Source organism: Pectinophora gossypiella, chromosome 21 (assembly GCF_024362695.1).
Source record: "Pectinophora gossypiella chromosome 21, ilPecGoss1.1, whole genome shotgun sequence".
NCBI lineage: Eukaryota > Metazoa > Arthropoda > Insecta > Lepidoptera > Gelechiidae > Pectinophora > Pectinophora gossypiella.
The window spans coordinates 5,830,786-5,849,952 of record NC_065424.1 but is presented as its reverse complement, the minus strand read 5'-3'; the positions used below and the strand labels follow the sequence as shown (position 1 = coordinate 5,849,952).

The following is a 19,167-nucleotide window of genomic DNA, read 5'->3' as shown; positions in this document are numbered from 1 at the left end:
ACTTATGACGGCTCACATGAGTGCGAAAGACAAAACCTATGTTTTTCTTTCGTCTTAAATATGCTCCGTCTATTCTATACAAGGTCTTTGACGTGAATGGATATCTTTATTACCATAAACTATAAAGACTACAGCCAAGACTACCAACACGCAGACATCTACTGTCAAAACAAAATAACCTCAAAAAATGTTTTCAATTCAAAATTTGATTATATTGAGACTAAATTATAGAAATATAAAAACAAAATGGACTTGTATCGCTTGTATACGTTCTAAAAGTTCCGCGGAACCCAAAACGAAGACGTATTCACACACGATTTTATTTCCAGCGACTAAATTTCCGGCTCGATCTAGCAATGCCGTTAAAGAAGAAATTCAGAAGGTAAAAATATACATTTTTCTTTGAAGTAAACATTAAAACACTTAAATTTTAGGTTTAAAAACATTTAAACTCCTTAAAGCTTAAAAGAGATAATTTTTCAATAAAGTTCGGAGCTAATAAATTCTTATTTGATTTTTCAGACAGCTCAGTTTTCTGAGCTCTATAGCTGGCAAAGAGAGCATTTATCTGGTCCAGAATTTGTGCTACATGATGGCCCACCATATGCCAATGGAGATTTGCACATGGGGCATGCAGTAAATAAGGTAAACATGGTGTTATTACACTTTAAAAGTTACCTATATTTTCATTTTGTCTATGATTTACATTCAAATTCTCAGTACAGTTATGTTTTGGTCTTCTTTCCTAAAAAAAGCTTAAAAGAAACTTATTTATATAGTCATATAACCATTTGATAAATTATATTATGTATTTTAAATGTATTTACTCGTGCAGATGTAATGGTTTACACACTCGTCCCGGCTTGTCAAGAGGTGTGGGTTCAAGTCCCATTCAAGTCAGATATTTTTTCGATTTAAAGTTTTTGATTATATGTATTTTTTGTGGGTTTCTTAAATAATGTGTGCAGCATAATATAAATAGACATTTCATAATTCCAGATAATAAAAGACATAAACAACCGAAGTCAAGTCTTACAGGGCAACAAGGTCCACTATGTCCCTGGGTGGGATTGCCACGGGCTCCCAATAGAGCTGAAAGCTTTACAAAAAGCCAAAAAATCCTCCAAATGCGACATATCTTATCCGGTAGAAATACGTAACATAGCTAGGAAATTCGCTTTAGAAACGGTTGCGAAACAGAAGGCAGCGTTTGAAAGTTGGGGTGTTATGGCTGATTGGGAAAGACAGTCTTACTTGACGTTAGATAAAAGTTACATAAAGAAGCAGTTACATCAGTTTTATACGATGTACAAGTCCGGTTTAATTTATAGAGCTTTGAAACCGGTGTACTGGTCACCGTCTTCTAAGTAAGTATGTTGGAATTTGTCATATATTGTACGTATAGAAGCTTATTATTATTATATTTGTTTATGTACACTAGCAGCTCAGAGCTGATGCGTGTACTTCAATGCACTTGTTTTTAAGATTGTTATTTTCTATTATCAATGTTCATGTGGTAAATGTCTAGTCTGTGTTTAAAGGAGTTCACTGATGGTGCACTAACTATTGATTCTGGGAGCTTATTCCAAGAGTCCACAACAAACGTTATACATACAATAAAACATTTTCTGGTTGATTGAGGGGAGGTCTGTGCCCAACAGTGGGACGTATATAGGCTGTTTATATAAAAAAAAAAACTATTGATTATCACAATTTTTTGCAAATTGGCCAATTCCCAAGTGGTTGAAGGGAGTCATTTGATTGTTTGTTACAAAATTTAATAAGACTGAAATCAATTCTTGAAAACAGCTGGTTAAACTATTGTTTAAAATATATGGAAATGTATTTTTTTTACATTACAATACAATACAAAATTTTTTTATTGCACTTAATTCATATTAAAAATACATTAGGTATTATAATTAGATAGGTAGTACAACAGGCGGAAATTTCTTCCAGGCAACTTAACTACCTACCTACTACTACTACTTTTCTTCTTCTTGCTTTTTTTCTTTTCTTCTTTCTTTTTGTTGTTCCACTTTTACTAACCTATAATATTTTTTTTTATTTCAGAACAGCTTTAGCTGAAGCAGAGCTAGAGTACAACCCGCAGTATAAAAGCAAGGAGGTGTATGTGACATTTCCTATCCAAAACATACCACAGGATATTCAGGATATGATACCTGGGTAAGTAAACTATAACAAAACATTCACTAGAAATGCGTTTTCGGAGGTATGTAACCTACCCCGTATTAGGCAGGTTTTCCTTTCGCGGGTTGCAAGGTCAGACAGGCAGTCGCTTCTGTAAAAAATCGGACCTGTCAAATCTTCAGGTTAGGTAAGCGGACCCTGTGAAAAAGGGATAATGCTAGGGGGCTGTAACTGAACTATAATAAACTACAAACTCAAATTCACAAATATCTTTATTCAGTAGGTATTTGGTTACATTTTCAATCGTCATTTTTTACATAACGAACGTCTCATCCGCCTTAAGCTATTGCAGCTTCTCACAACGTGTATAGCAAGGGAAATGAACCTGCAAGAAAAACCTCAGCACAAGGCCTTAGACGTTCGTTAAAAAACGTAAAATATTGCAGCAAACAATTTCTATTAACACAAGAAGGCCAATATCGATACATTGTGTATAAATACAATTTGTCAAAGAACCCAAGCTCATAACTCAAATTCACTTTGGGTTACATCCCAATTGGGTTAGTCAAAGGTACATCCATCGCAAGATGCACTAAGTTCCCTCATGTTACCGAGCTTTCTGTTAGACCAGCGTGATAGGTGGTGAAATATATTAATAAAAAAAAATATTAAAAAGTATAATTTTGTCACCCAGGAAGTCCCTGTCAGCAGTGATCTGGACCACGACGCCATGGACTCTGGTCGCCAACCGCGCAGTGTGCTACAGCCCAAAGATGCAGTACAGCGTGGTCACTTTCGGCGCCAGGCCTGGTCACTTTGTGGTCGCGAGCGGGCTGGTCGAGGCCTTGGAGAGGACACTGGGGATGGAGATTAGGAAGGTTGTTGAGTTTGAAGGTGAGAAAAATAGCTTGGGTTAGGTTAGGACATAATTTATTCTTGGTTGTTAAAAACATACACACTTCACACACACACACTGTGAAACACACACACACACACTTTATACACTTTGAAACCATGTCACATTAACTTTTTTGACAATTTGAACCGTAAGTCTCATTATTTGTCTAATATGACAGTGCGACAGGGTTCTAAAGTGGGTACATGATATTGCTCGTGACTGTAAATCCATCGCAAGATGAACTAAGTACACCACACCTGTGTGAGTTTATGTATGTAAGTATGTTCAAAGTGTATACATATTAGTACTCGTGACCGTACCTCTGACTATTGGGATATAGTCATGAGCTCATGTATATCGGTGTAATGCCAGGGTCCCGCCTCTTCGGCGCGACGTACTACAACAAGTTGACGGGCTCCACCCTCCCGTTCCTCGCCGGCGACCACGTGACAGACGACAAGGGTACCGGCCTGGTGCACACCGCGCCTGCGCACGGCCCCGACGACTTCCTCGTCGCTTTGAAGAATAATATGACTGTGGTAAGGTCACAAATGTTACTTAAACTACGATCAGCGGGCCTAGCACCGTAAGCACGCGACTCTTTCTCGCCGCGACAGAGATTCTCTGTCTCTTTCTGTGCAGTGCTGTGAGAGAGTGACGGGTGACGTATGTCGAGGCGAAACAGAGTCGCGCGCTTACGGTGCTAAGCCCGCAGGACACATAAGAAAAGAAAGAAAGAAACATTTATTACTTCCGGACACCACAGACACAGACAGACAGGTACATTACATTTAACACAGGACAGAAACCACACGGAAATCAATAAGTACATAGACAAAAAAAAAATTACCAAAACAAAAAGAAAAACAAACCAAAATCATAAAAACAATAATAATAAAACCAAGTATTCTAAATGCAACGCACTGACGGCCCGATCATCTGCGGTGGCGTCCGGAATAAAAGGACCTCGCTTAGCATAAGTCGCGGCGTGAGCCACGACGCTCACATCACCACATCACCTTCGCTTCCTTCACTCTCATCAAAGACTTCACGCATGCTTCGCCGGTTTAGAGATCTGTAATAATGATCGAATCTGCGATAAGTCATAAAAGAAGTCTGATACAAGACCTCTTATTCTCCAGGATTGCAACGTCGACGAGTCCGGCTGCTACACCAACTTGGACCCTGAACTGAACGGACTCCCAGTCCTCAAGGAAGGTCAAGACGTCGTCATCGGCCGCCTGTCTGACTCCATAGTACACCAGGGCGTGTATGTGCACTCGTACCCCCTGGATTGGCGGACCAAGAAGCCTGTCATATTGAGAGCTAGTCAGCAGTGGTTTATCGATACTGCTGCTTTGAAAGATCAGGCTTTGGTGAGTAACAGCTTGTCTGAACCCAGTGGCATAATCTGGACACTTCATAGAAAAACACTTCGTTTTACACAGACACTACACATTGACGATATCGTATCGTACACGCGCATTTGTGTGTGATGCTTGACGCCCTTACAATCGAAGACTAAAGTAAGAATCGGGGGTTGAGGTAAACCTAACTCACCCGCTGGTGGGGAGCGGGGAGTTGCCGTTTTAACGTAGTATTATTACTTATTCTATGGCAGTGGCGCGCATAACACCCGTATTCTAAGATGTTTACGCGGCTCCTCCACTCGACTCGGCCTCAGCTGAACAACAACAAGATACGTGTATGAGGCACTGCCTACCCTAGAATATAACTCAAATAATACAAAAGAATACATACATCAAAAGAAACAGTAAAAAGAAAAAATCAAAAACCGTATTTTATCATGCATGCTACGCCATCTAGCGCTTATAGGCATTAAGAAACTGAACTTACTGTTGCCATGGTTACGTGCACAATAACGTCTTATTCCTTGACTTTCTTATTACATTACTTGGCCGGACAAATGGGGAGCATTGACGGCTCACACCCGGGTATAGCAGCTTAGCAGCCAGGTATCGTGAACCTACTTGATCGCATTCTGAATCGTTCCAGAAAGCTCTAGAATCAGTGGAGATCCTCCCTCCGTCGTCCGCCGAGCAGTCTCGCCAGGGCTTCAGGGCGCAGTTGGAGAAACGCCCTTATTGGTGCATCTCCAGACAGCGCGCCTGGGGGGTGCCCATACCCGTGCTATATAGGGGAGAAGATGCTATTGTTGATGAGTAAGTCGTGATGAGAATACTACATACACCCATGGTATAAGAAAACCAACTACAACTGAGCTATGACCGATTTGCGCTGCTACAGCACACATACATACCTGGCGTGTTCAATACAGAGCCTCGTCTCTGTTGATTGGTTGTCTGTACCTAATCTTTTTCTTTTGTATGCATCAATCAACCAATCAATCAATAATACTTTATTGCACAACAACAAAACAAAGGACATAAACATACGAATAAAACATAAGCACAACAGGCGGCCTTATTGCTAAACAGCAATTTCTGCCAGGCAACCTTAGGGTGAAAGAAGATTATTAATTGGAGCACGGGCTGGTGCAATAAACATATAATGATACCAACATAACAAAAAAAAGAATAAATAATATATACTAATAATAATAATATATGCATGTGTGTCTGTAGACCAAATAAATGTTTTTATCTATCTATCTACAACTTTATGGTTGTATGGCAACCGGTCGACTTAAAGAAGAATAAGAAAACCAACGGGCTTAGCACCGTAAGCGCGCGACTCTTTCTCACCTCGACATACGTGACCCGTCACTCTCTCACGGTACTGCACAGAAAGAGACAGACGATCTCTGGGCTTTTTGGCGGGAAACGGGAACGGGACAGTTGCTTTCTTCATTGAATAATCTAATTAATATTAATTAATTAATACGAAGTGGTGTTTTGTGGTTAATGATCGCATTAAGTTAGTCGGAAGACATTCGCGAGTGTTATTATATCGGAGTATTCAATAAAAAAAGTGTATCTGCCTATTTTCGCTTCGTGGCAGGAAGCCGCTTCATAACTCGAAAGTTTATGCGGACTTTTGAGTTAATTCGTTTGGGGTTCGGAGTAGGAGTCTACTCCGAGGGTGGGGGCTTAGGTTTCATCATCATCACCTTTCATAATTTCATTATTCATCAAGAAAAAAAATACGTAAGACATGGCTGTATGGGCATAGTTCCCTTTGCCTTACGCTTCGGGGAAAACCAAAAAAAAAAGACGATCTCTGTCGCGGCGAGAAAGAGTCGCGTGCTTACGGTGCTAGGCCCGCAGGTATGCTCAGCTCAATCCTATGACTAGCCGCCATTGTTAGCCCTTTAATGACGTAAGTGTTACCACTGTGTTACCATTACATTGGTATCTCCAAGATTCCAAGGACGTAAATTTTATTATGGGCTAACCTTGAAATGTTAGCTGTCACTTTTGAGCACATCTGGTTTTCTTATACCGTGCACACACCATAATACACGTAACATAGGCTCACAACTATATCCGAGGTTTTGATCAGAATAATAATGGGTGGAAGACGTAATAGGGTAGTTTCCAGCTAGTCTTTTTTATTTTATTTATTTATTAGGCACATCAACAGTACAAACACACAACAATTAATAAAACTTTCTTAAGGCTAGTACTAGTGTTTGCACCAATTACAGACGTGCACAACTTATGTAATTAACATGTATGTAGAATTTGTTTAAGAAAAAAAAAATAATAATAATAAAAAATTAACGGAATAACAAAAGGTACGAAAAGTTACAGCCAGGCAACACTACAACAACAAAAAAAAAGAAGAATAGGTACAAGAAAAAAACTTTTTTTTCTATTAAACCAGTTAAACTAACGGTCAGGACTAGGTGATTGCACAATAAGTTTCTTGAATTTAGGCAAACTGTTATGAAATATGTCAAGATCATACTCCTTCCAACATTGGTTAGTCAAATCAGTTACTTTTTACTAAACGTCAAAACACGAAATTACTATGGGATTTGTATGAAAAAGCACACTGTGACGTCATAGAAAAACGTGAGAAAATGCCGTACTTATTATTACGTTTTTCTTTATTAAAATTCATAAATAAGTTAGATAGAAAATGGTTTTTTAGTTAGTTTTATATCTGTCTTTTTAGTTAGTAATCAGAATTTCATAATTTATCTTGAAAGTAGTACACGACCCAATTGTGCCTGAGTAATAGCAAGGGTCGTTTATACTCAAAAGCAAAGATAAAAGATGCATATGTCTGTTATCCATGAAATTAGAAGGTTAAGCGAAGGAAAATATTTACAGCGCGTCTATACACACACACACACACACACGCACGCACGCACGCACGCACGCACGCATGCGCACACGCTCACAAACAATTAAAAAAAAAATTGTCTTATGTATCATCAAATCTCATCTCTGCTAATTTGTGTTATATAAACATAAAATAAGTAGCTATAGACACTAATCATCCGAGGGGGGAGCCTGGGGTTCTATACTACAAGCTAACGCTTCTCACAGACCCCAGTCTCTCTCACCAACCACTGTATCATAATCTTGTTTTATTATTATTATTATTTTATTATATTGTTTTTGAGGAACGTAGCTTGGAAAGTTAACGAAAAAAAGAAAAAAAAAGAAAAGAAAAGATTAACGTCGTGTCTTATAGGGAAGTCAAGGAATTGGCCTTTGATAGACTGGAATGGAAAATGCTACACCGACAAGAGCGTGGCTTTTAAATTGATGATGATGAGTCGGGATAGTCCCTCAGTACCCTGCTCTGCTTACAGACGCATCATAGACAAGTTATGTTCGCTGATCGAGACGCAAGGCGCCGACGCGTGGTGGACTTGTGACGTTAAGAAGCTGCTGCCGTATGACGTAGTGGTGGACTATGACCTGGAGAATCAAGAGGTTACCAAAGGAAAGGTGAGTTGCTCTTACGATAGACGTACAAAAGTATCTTACGATAATATTTAGTATTGACTCTTTCACGGGCAGACACCATGGTTCATTGATGGTTCATAATAGGCAGTATGAAACCTTGGAATCGGAACGTCATTAGACGTTCTGTCCTTGAAAGTGTTAAAGAGAACGATCAGTTCAGTACAATTAGTGATTATGTTACAATAAGATAACATTTTACAATCGTCTCAAAGCGCGGTAAGCATTATATCGCAGTAAGCTAGTGTTGTGAAGTTCATTAGCATAGTGATCAGTCGATATTAGGTCGATCGATTCTTTTCTATCTAACAATAGTGACGTAGAAGACTTACTCAAACGTATACTTTTAATATATTTTGAAATATTGCCTTTAAATATTTTGAAAAAAGAATGCCTATTTTATCGTCCCTTTACTTTGACGTCACGTTTTGTTACTCTTACAACTATCGTTATTTTTTGATTGGAAAAAAAAATATTCACAACACACGCGGTGCAGGTCCGTTTGTAAGTCAAACACTGTCACTTCACTTTCTACTGCACTTTACGCATTCTGAAAACTTCACTGTCCTTACTACACTGTCACTTCACTGTTACTTCACTTCCACTCTTAACTACAATGTTTTCTTTTCTTCCCGGTATTTTACCTTCCAATTCCAATTCTGATACCAAACTTTACGGAAGTGGGTTTCGGGATTTAAAAATGGCGCGCGTCTGTTGATATCTGTATACCACAGCAAACTCGAATTATGCATGGAGCTTAATGGTCACTACTAACTGGCCACTCATGATCGGCAGGACATAATGGACATCTGGTTGGACTCGGGCGTGTCGTGGCAGACCTTGTGTGGCAAACAGGCGCGGCTGTACTCGGAGGGCGTGGACCAGCTCACGGGCTGGTTTCAGGCCGCGCTGCTCACCTCCCTCGCGATCACCCGGGAACCTCCTTACCAGTAAGTGCTTTATTTTTTTTGTCTGCGCCACTGCGGCACGCTGGGTGGTGAGGATATGGTATCCCGACGTGCCGGCAGAGTAGGGGAGTGATTGGTGATAACGATGATAAATTAGAAGCAAGCAGCAAGCAGGAATATATACAGTTTAATAAAAACACTTCACAAACAGGATAGGAATATATACACTTCACAAAAGAATCAAGAATTAGAGGGCACGGCCCTAAACAGTATAATATTATACTTGTGTTGTTTTAATGAAGGTCGGGGATGCAGTGAGTCAAAAGAGTGTAAAATGAGAGGAAATGCGGAATGGAATGAGAATTTCATAATTAAAATGATGACGGTCAGTGTGCTCTGCTACAGTGCAGTAACGGCCTCTGTGGGAGGGGGGGGGGGGGGATGACAGCTTGTCTGGTCCCAGGGGAAAACTGTGTTTTTGAATGAACTGTCTGGGTGTTTTCAAACCACCTCGTTACACAGACACTACATATTGACGTTATCCTACACGCGCATCTGTGTGTCGCCCTCCTGACGCCCTTACAATTGAAGACTAAACTAAGACCGAGAGGGGGTGAGGTACACCTAGCACACTCGCTGTTGGGGAGCGGAGAGGCGCCGTTCTATACGTAGTATTATTCCTTAATCTATGCCCAACGTGTACCTACTTATTATGTTAATTTCCTTATTTGAAGTAAACTCTCCATCTCTATCATAGTATAGTTCATAGTATTTTCTCGACAGATCGATATTTGTACACGGGTTCGTGGTGGACGACAAGAAGCGCAAGATGTCCAAGTCGATAGGTAACGTGATCGACCCCTACACCATCATCAACGGAGGGAAGGACAAGAATAACCAGCCAGCGTACGGAATTGATACATTAAGGTCAGTGGTGTGCTGTTTCTGGGAACGTTTCCAAAGCGGAACGAGTGACCAGAGGTCCTGAGTAGCTCTTCGCATGTAGAAAGTGATCCCGTTTATGGAAAGTGATATCGATAATTTAAGAATCCTATGTGAGGAGCGAAGAGTCTAAACATAAATGCTATTAAAAAGTGAGATATGCATTGACCAGTTTTCTGAACTAATTGATTTCATTGACGTAGATTTCAAGCTCAGAAGTTCTATAATATATTATGCCAATTTATTGTATACAGGTGGTGGGTAGCCAGCCACGCGACGCAACACGCGCAGATCATCATCAGCAAGAAACTCCTAGACGACTGTCAAGCCGAAGTCATCAGGGTCCGGAACATACTCAAATATCTTCTAGGCGTCATCAGTGATCTCCAAAAGTCAGATTTTACCCAAAACCCTGAGTTAAACTACTTTGACGCATACATGGTTCACGAAAGTAGACAATTCTTGTCTCAAATCGAAGACTGTTATAACAATTTTAGATACAACCATGTAGCCCAAAATGCACTCTATTTCATAAGCAATAAAGTTTCAGCTTTGTATTGTCATTGCGTAAAAGATAGGTTATATTGTTCAGCTAAAAATTCTGTAGAAAGATTGTCAGCCCAGTTAGTAGTTCATACATTATTAGTGTCTTTGTGCAAAGCTTTAGGGCCTATTTTGCCGCATTTGATAGAGGAAGTTTGGCAACACCATCCAATGTACGAGAAACCTTTTTATTTTACACCGGAATTACCATTTTTGAGCGCCAAAGTTGACACGAAGATAATGGACACGGTTTTGGATATCAAGAGAGACATTTGTGTTTTAGCTAAAAACGAAAATTTAAAGAAATTCACTGCAAATATTGAATTAGATTCGGAATTATATGAAGAAATAAATACATTGAATTTCCAAGATGGCGTCAATGACAGTTGGCTCACTGAAGTTTTAGAGCTGTCATCTGTCAAACTAAACGTCAAAATTGGCGGGAAATGGGAAATAAAATTGAATGAAAGTGATAGGAACCAGTGTCTAAGGTGCAGGAAGTATAATGTTGAAGAAAATAGTGATAAGTGTTTGAGATGTGAAAAGGTTGTTGAATGTTTATAAGCGAGAGATTTACCTGCATAGTTTACATTATTGTTGACTGTTGAAGTTTGTAAGGCGACCTTATTGCTAAGGTAACACGGTGCAGGTAAGGAGCATTATTTATTATCTAGGCTGTAGGCTAGGCATTTAGTTATTTATGTTGTTAATAAATGCTAAGTTATAAATGTGATTGTATTTTGTTTTCAAATAAGGCCATAACAACAAGATTCGGATCATGGTATCAGAAGACCAGGTATTCTCAATACAATTAACATTTAATACTTGTGTTTTTACCGAAAACTAATATTTAATTGTTAACTAGATATGATGACAAATGTGTTTTTTATTATGGAACTAAATTAAATGTATTTAAACGATCTCAATGTATTTATATGACAACTTTTTTTTTTTAATTTATTTATATCATGTATTACATAATTAGGTAAACCACTGATACCGTTAAACCACAATACGGTTTGTCTCGGTACCAGTCTCCTCAGTTCGTTCGTCTCACAAACATCAGTAAGTTTTATTATCTAAAGATGATAATAAAACCTATATCAAACTAACCTCACATAAAGAATAACAAGTTGCTATGTTCATAGTAATGATCGTTCGACAAAAGAATGCTAGGATAGGTATCATTCAATGTTACGATAGTGTGCGTAATGGGTGAAACCCGTTTGGTGACTACAGGATGCTACTTTTAACTTTGAATTATTTTTATTTAGGTGGTATGCTTAAAAGTTTGTCATATTTAATATCAGAATGATAAGAAGATTACTCAAATAATTGATTTTCGTATAGGTGATTCTTCTCAGATCGTACACTTCTTACGTTGCGTCGCGTCGGTAGTGTTCGCTATCTTTTTCTAAGTTTCTTCAATAGGCTAGTTTCCAACTAGTCAAATAAGTTACTTTTACTAAATGTCAAAACATGAAATTACTATGGAATTAGTATGAAAAAGCAACCTGTGACCTTATAGAAAAACGGGACAAAATGTAAGTTATAAAATTTTTCTTTGTTTAAATTCATAAATAAGTTAAATAGAAAAAAGGAAATGTTTCTTGACACATTTAGATTTGTCTTTATTTAGTAATCAGAAATTCATAATTTATCTTTGACCTAGGAAACTACCCAATTATAATTTTACTTAAGATGTCTAATTGGTTCTCTGGAGATAAATGTAGTCAGTTCTAGTAAAATCCGGCTGGCAGCGGATTAAACTGGATTTAGTCAATTATACTGCAGTCGCCTTTGTTGGACACTTTGAGACTTGCATTAAATTAGATAAGTTGTAACTATTAAGATTAAGGCAGGTGAAGGTATCTTACTTACGTCCACGATAGCGTAGTTGACAAGTATGAAAAATTATACCTACGTTTTTCATTGTAGGTCAAAGATAAATTGATGGAAAACAGAACCGGAACTCCTACAGTCATTCGAAATCGGGAAGTTAGAAAGGAATGGCGATAGGAAGTCGTGACACTACGCGTGAGTGACGTAAATCGTGACGTCATAATGGTATTTTATTGGTATCATTCGATTGCTTTCGAGAAGCCCTTTCCAGAGAATGAAGCTTTATAGAATAATGAATAATACTACGTATAGAACGGCAACCAACGTTCACCTCACCCCTCTCTCGGACATTGTTTAGTCTTCAATCGTATGGCGTCAGACGTCACACACACAGATGTGCGTGTACGATAACGTCAATGTGTAGTGTCTGTGTAAAACGACGTGTAAAACGTTTTGTATGAAGTGCTTATAGGTATTTGAATTTGGCTTTACACTAAATCGCTCCAGCGGAGTCTGCACGGTTACGCAGTAGCGCGCGCCGCGACTACTATCGCGAGCTTTGACAAATAGACGTATGACACTTAGCCAAAATCGCATGTACTTAGTGGTTATATTCTCTTTGAAAATCGCATCGCTTTCTAATCGGAACCGGTATTTTTCTATACGCGTTGTCGCGCTGTGCGCATATGCATACCCTGCTCGGAGTTTGTGCGCGATATAAGCGCGTGCGGAAAGCTTATACAGGATAATACATCTGTAGGATAAATATGCTTTGTCTACATATTTGTTTGCATCGTCGCTGTATGTCTGGAATTTACGAATAAACTCATGTTAGGTACCTGCATAGATATTGAAATAATCCGGTGGAGATATTGTTGTTTATATTGTCGAGCGGAATCTCGTGTTCTCGTGTTTGCGCTCTTTATTGCGATATTTCGACAAATATTATGGTAATAATACAGCCTTAAGGAGGTGTACAGTATACATATAACCCTTATATTCTTTAGGCACTACCAGTCGAGTCATGGGAGATTATTCTTCCCCGTGACACTACTACTTTATTGTTTTAGTTTTCCCCGGAGGACAAGGTAAAGGGAACTATACTCATACAGCCATGTCTTATCTATTTTTTTCTTAATGATGATTAATGAAATGACGAAAGGTGATGACGATGAATAATGAAAACTAAGCCCCCACTCTTTCGGAGCAGACTCCTACTCCGAACCCCAAACGAGTTAACTCAAAAGTCCGCATAAACTTTCGAGTTTGTTCGGCTTGTTAGCACGAAGCGAAAATAGTTAGGTACACTTTGTTTATTGAATATTCCGATATAATAACACTATCGCGAATGTTTTCCGACTAACTTAATGCGATTATTAACCACAAAACACCACTAAGTATTAATTATTTAGATTATTCAATGAAGAAAGCAACCGTCCCGTTCCCGCCAAAAAGCTCTGACGCTCTGGCTAATTACACTCATTATCATAACTGCCAGTACTTGCTTCAAGTAAAAAGTTCATCTATGAAGAAGATTAGATAGCTTGGTAGTGTCACAGGAAAACAAATATTCTGTGACACTATCGAATCAAAGTAGTGCCAAAGGAGATTGCTAATTGTAAAACCATTTCGAGATTTCGTCTTAATTAGGTACCTAGCTTTATTTCTTTATTCGGGGTTCAAGCCGGTAAACGTTAGAATCACTGTGACTTAACACGTTCACTGTCTATGAACCACCTATGAGGCAATTTTGAAAGTCGTACGAGCATGTCCCATATGTGGGGCACTAGGGAATATGGCAAAATCCAACGGGAGGCTTTTCAGATTGTTTTTTTCTTATCACAGTGTGTCTATGTACATAAATTCCAATGTGTTTATCGAAAAATAACATTGCACGTGAGGGGTTGGTGTCTAGTTTTCAGTTACACAGTGGTGCTCATTCCTGTACACACCGTCTGATTTTATTTTAAGTTATACCTGTCATTTTCTTATTCGCCGAAAAGGAAAGGGACGGGTAATCGACAAGCATAAAATTATAGGCAGGAATTTTAAAAACCCTTCCAATTTTTTTCCACACGTCAAGTGGATTGCATACCAGTGAGATACCTATTATATTCGTCCGGGTTGTTCATTAATTACTAAAATCAACAGTTGTCAATCTCCCGTCTCTTTCTTTTCGGCGGGAAAATGACGGGTATAACTTAAAATAAAATTAGGAGGTGTCTGCAGGAATCGGGGTCATTGAACGTGTTAATTTAATTTCAAATATAGAATTTAAACAGGTCAATTCTAAACTGGCGTTAGGGTAAATTAGCTGCGTTTTTACCCTAAGCCTCTGAGGTCTATCAGCCTCGCTCTTAGTTTGAAATGAAGACAAACTGCAGCACTTGAGCGCAATAACACCAGGGTACTCTATAAATTGGAAGAGTCAATGTTTATTAGATTTATAAGGGGCGAGAGAGCCCCCGATACGTCTTCACGGCGAGCATGAATCAGGCTGGACAGGTGGTAGGCAGGTGGTGGCTTCAACGCGATAAACTATCCAATATACCACACATACAGAGTGTTAGTGACATCGTAATGAAAACTTTGAGGAATGATTCGGGCCATGATTCTGAGTTCATATCAAGTGGCATTTTCTGTCCCAAAAGTATGGAACTGAACATACCTAATTAAAAAAAAACATGACTTTTCCAACAGGATTCCAATTTATATTACGATGTCACTAACATGCCTGTATATTCCGACGGTACTTGTCAGTCTAGGAATGTCCATATGACCTGAACTAATGCAAATCTTAGGTCTCGTAGTTCCTAGGTAATTGTGTGTCGCCGGGACGGAATTCAATTTGGAACCAACTTGCATAAGTATACACATACCTACTCTGATGAACCGTATGTGTAGTTGACATGTAGGATCACAGAGCAACGGGGAGGGAGCAGACATACGCAGGCATTCGCCACCTGTTTTCCCTGAACGAATTTTTGAATTTATCGATAGTTCTTTTATCGATAATTCATACAACCATAATGTGACGTCTCACCCTCCGGGTCCCAGTTACACAAGTAGTAACTGGGACCAACGCAACGGCTTAATGCGCCTTCCGAAGTACGGATCGTCTTACTTTCGGACAATCAGGTGATCAGCCTATAATGTCCTAACCAAACTAGGGATCACAAAGTGATTTTTGTGTTATGTCCCCACCGGGATTCGACCCAGGACCTCCGAATCGTGAGCCCAACTCTCAACCACTGGACCACGGAGGCCGTTATGACACCCACTAGTAGGTACACTTATCGCTGGTACACCCAGCGCAGCAGAAAAGGTACAAACTTCTACAATCTACAAACTACTCTGAAATAATATCTACACCCGTCAACTAAAAGAAAACAGTTCGCTAACTCACAACGACTGCGGCGGAGATATTGTATGAAGTGCATAGCTGTTAGCTGACAAAGTTGCGCTAACTCTAGCTGAAGTTGCTGCAACTTCCGACATCGTAGCTGACCGAAGTCCGGCGGACTTAGGCGTTACCAAGTTAATGCACCTCGGGAATAGATTAATGATGTAAGCTGCAGGATGTTTACGCCGAACTGGCGTGCGGGTATAAAACGATCCGTCAATGAAAAGGAAGCTTTTTTAACGTGACTTATTGTAGATTTCCCGCAAATGGCTTGGCTTGAGAGGAAGCAAGAGAAGTGAATAGAAAGAATTCAATAGTCTCTGCTTACCCCTGTGGGAAATAATAATAATAAAGCCCTGTAGGTTACTGTTGATATTAGATCTTTTTACAACCTTTTTATATAAAATCTTTTTAAGTATTTAGAATATTTTTTTTATAAGTGTATAAGTATGAAGTATGGGAGTAAAACTTAAGGAATTTACCGGAAAAGCGGAAATTACCGGTTTCAAAGCGGAAATTAACACATGACTACCGAAAATCACGCTTTACCACCCTTCGTGTAATCATCATTATCTCCCTAGCGTTAACCCGTTTTTTACAGGGTCCGTACTCCACTGTAGGTTTATATAGAGATGGAAGTACTTATGTAAAATTATACAATTTAAATGCAAATTCGGCTTATAACGTACCTTAGCATTCAAAACACTGCTTACCACTAAAACAAGAGAATAAATCATAAAATCTTCTCGGATTATAAAACAATACAATCGAATGATTAGAAGACGGCATCGTCCGACGAATAATAAAGTGATTGTATCTCAGATTAAATTGTGGTAAAATTTTGATGGTGACGGAATTCCAAAAATTAGGGTTGAGCTCGCTATTATTTAGATTGGCAATACACACGGCGGCGGGAAGCCATATAGAAGCAATTCATCTAAAAAACAAAAAAAAAATGCTATTTAGAACCTACCTACCTACTTATACGTAAATGTCAAATTGCAATATTCATTTTTAATAAAATAGGCTACTTAGTTTGCCAACTAGTCAAATCAGTTACTTTTTACTAAACGTCAAAACACGACATTACTATGCAATTTCTATAAAAGCACAATGTGACGTCATAGAAAAACGTGATATTACGTTTACGTAATGTTATTACGTTTTTCTTGACTAAAATTCATAAATAAGTTAAATAGAAAAAATAAAGTGTATTTTTTTAGCTTTAGATCTGTCTTTATTTAAGTAGTACCTAACTAATCAGAATTTTATAATGTATCTTGACCCTAGTACACGACTCAATTGCTTCTATGTGGCCTCTAACCCCCCGGGATAATACCTATAGTACTTTCTAGAAACAACAAGATGAAACAAAAACAGGGTTTATAAAACACTGTGCCACCACCAACCGCGACGGTGCACGGGGTCACTGTAGTGTGAGAATGGCCGAGGATATTTACCGATGTTGTTCTTAATTTGAATAAGGGAAGAAAACAATGATGAGGCAGAACGGATCCATGCGGATATAAAAAAAATAACATCTGGCTCCTAGGCGTTTAGAATAAATTAATAACGATAAGTAAAATATAATCTGTATATTACTGGCAACCCTATTCGTCATTCGAAATTCAAACAAGGTACACACGCTCTAATTGGCCGCAATTCATTTGGCGGGAAGCTATTTATTCGGTTTGGATTATAATTGTTTAAATAATTCGCTTGTCTGCGCTGAGAATAGACAATGAGTGTCATTGTACTGCCAATTGTGCTGTTCCCATTGTTTTGTTTAGAACTTATTCCATATTCAAATTGGTTTTATATCGTTATTTGTTTTTTTTTTTTATAATTTAGCTTAAAGGCTCTACCACTAGAGTTGGAAGAGGAAGGCCTAGGCGTACATACCGCGATCAGGTCCAGGAATGTTTTAAAGAAAGGCCAGGGGGTTAAAATTGCCACATCGAAGCAATTCACCTTTCATAATTTCATTAATTTAATTTTCATCAAGAAAAAAAAAACACGACATGGCTGTATGGGCATAGTTCCCTTTGTCTTGCCTTTCGGCGAAAAAATCATTTCATTTCATTTTGTGAAACTTTTCGCGGGGCGAGAAAGTGTTGTACAATTTATCGATAAAAGGACTTTCAGTAAATTAGGCATTTTTCAAGGACTCAGTCTAATGCGCAGGCCGACTGCAACTAGTTTTTATAGAAGTATGTCTCGAGGACATTAGGTTTGCAGTTGTTTGCAGAGGGGAACGCCTGCGTAAGTCTATTCCTTTCCCGTGTTGCTCTTTCCTTTTGTTAGATTTCAATACCTACTTTTTCATCATGATCTTTCTTGAATAATGTTTTTTAAACGTCGAAAACAAAAAAGAAGGAGGAATTTCTATGACATTTTTGACATCATAACAAAACATAAACCAAAAAACTAAAAACAATCCGATAAAAAATCAAAAATTCCCATAAAAACAATACAATTGAATAATAAAAAGTAACTAGAAATGTGCCCACAAATTATATTCTCAAGTATGTTGAAGAAATTATGTTAGCAAACTAAAAATCGGAGGTGTTGTAAAATAGACAAAATTCACAAGTTTAACATAAAAAGTCGTCATATTGGCAACTTTTAAAAAAATGGGTAAATATCCCCCTTTGTATACCGATACAGAAACCGATAATACTTCTAGTTCTGTCGAAGCACTTAAGAAAAAACGGAAACCTTCGTAAGTATGATCCTCAGTTATTACCTATCATCATCAGTGCCGTGTTTATCAAAACTTACAAGTCTACACGTTCGCAAGTTACAAGTTACTCATAAGTAAATTACGTTTATCAAAAAAAAAGTAGAGGGGTTGTAAAATATACTTGTAGAAATAAATATTGATACTTTTGTGTGGTGCGTGTGTTGTGGCATTCCCTCAATGTCGGAGTGACACAACATATTGCTGAGCTGACGTGTCCCTTTTTACCGACTTCAAAAAAGGAGGAGGTTCTCAATTCGACCGTATATTTTTTTTTTTTTTTTATGTTTGTTCGGGCATATCTTCGTCGTATATGAACCGATTTTGATAATTCTTTTTTTGTTTGAAAGGAGATATACCCAAGGGGGTCCCATGTCAAGGAAGTCAGGATCTGATGATGGAAGACCAGAGAAATCGAGGGGAATTTTCAAAAATCGTAGGAGCGACTAGTGCGTTTGTAAAGTCATATTGATCGGATCGCTCTTTAGGCTTCGGAAAAACTTCCCGACCTTCGAAAACTGGTCAGCATCAGGGAGACACCCTATGGCCTGGCAAAACTATACAACCTGGAGCAATTTTTCTTTCACGAAACGTATTTAAATCTTGATCAAATCCAAACGTCGGTGCAAAAAACAAAATGGCGGAAAAAAAAGATGGCCGCCATACAAAATTTTGTCGATTTTGGAAGAAGCCCCTTTGGGTAAAAATAATGTATGGGGCGCTTACTCAAAACGTCATGTAGAGTACGGAAATACTTTCTGGTCACCAAAAACTGCTCCGCATCAGAGAGATACTCTACGGCCTGGCAAAACTATCGCACGTGAACCAATATTTCTTTC

General features: G+C 38.6%; 2 protein-coding genes across 3 annotated transcripts in view; both read left to right on the top strand.

Moving 5' to 3' along the window:
- The first annotated feature begins 153 nt into the window (after window positions 1–153).
- Window positions 154–11,058, top strand: LOC126376483 (isoleucine--tRNA ligase, mitochondrial). Its single transcript, XM_050023884.1, has 12 exons — window positions 154–382; window positions 523–645; window positions 1,000–1,367; window positions 2,074–2,187; window positions 2,846–3,045; window positions 3,422–3,588; window positions 4,192–4,425; window positions 5,066–5,232; window positions 7,797–7,935; window positions 8,746–8,900; window positions 9,642–9,785; window positions 10,055–11,058. The coding sequence occupies exons 1-12, from the start codon at window positions 188–190 to the stop codon at window positions 10,905–10,907; spliced, it is 2,859 nt and encodes a 952-aa protein (XP_049879841.1). The 5' UTR covers window positions 154–187; the 3' UTR covers window positions 10,908–11,058.
- Window positions 11,059–17,691: 6,633 nt separating this feature from the next.
- LOC126376742 (uncharacterized) overlaps window positions 17,692–19,167 on the top strand; it is a 24,392-nt gene continuing 22,916 nt past the window's right edge. For both annotated transcript variants that reach the window (XM_050024308.1, XM_050024307.1), the window contains exon 1: window positions 17,692–17,850. The gene's annotated coding sequence lies outside the window, so the exon portion shown is untranslated. The remainder of the gene's footprint in view (window positions 17,851–19,167) is intronic.

Excerpts from the sequence above, each read along its gene's own strand:
- LOC126376483 (XM_050023884.1), top strand. The coding sequence starts at position 188 with ATGTTTTCAATTCAAAATTTGATTATATTGAGACTAAATTATAGAAAT. Across the intron at positions 1,368-2,073 it reads TACTGGTCACCGTCTTCTAA|AACAGCTTTAGCTGAAGCAG; the intron begins GTAAGTATGTTG and ends TTTTTATTTCAG. Across the intron at positions 3,589-4,191 it reads TGAAGAATAATATGACTGTG|GATTGCAACGTCGACGAGTC; the intron begins GTAAGGTCACAA and ends CTTATTCTCCAG.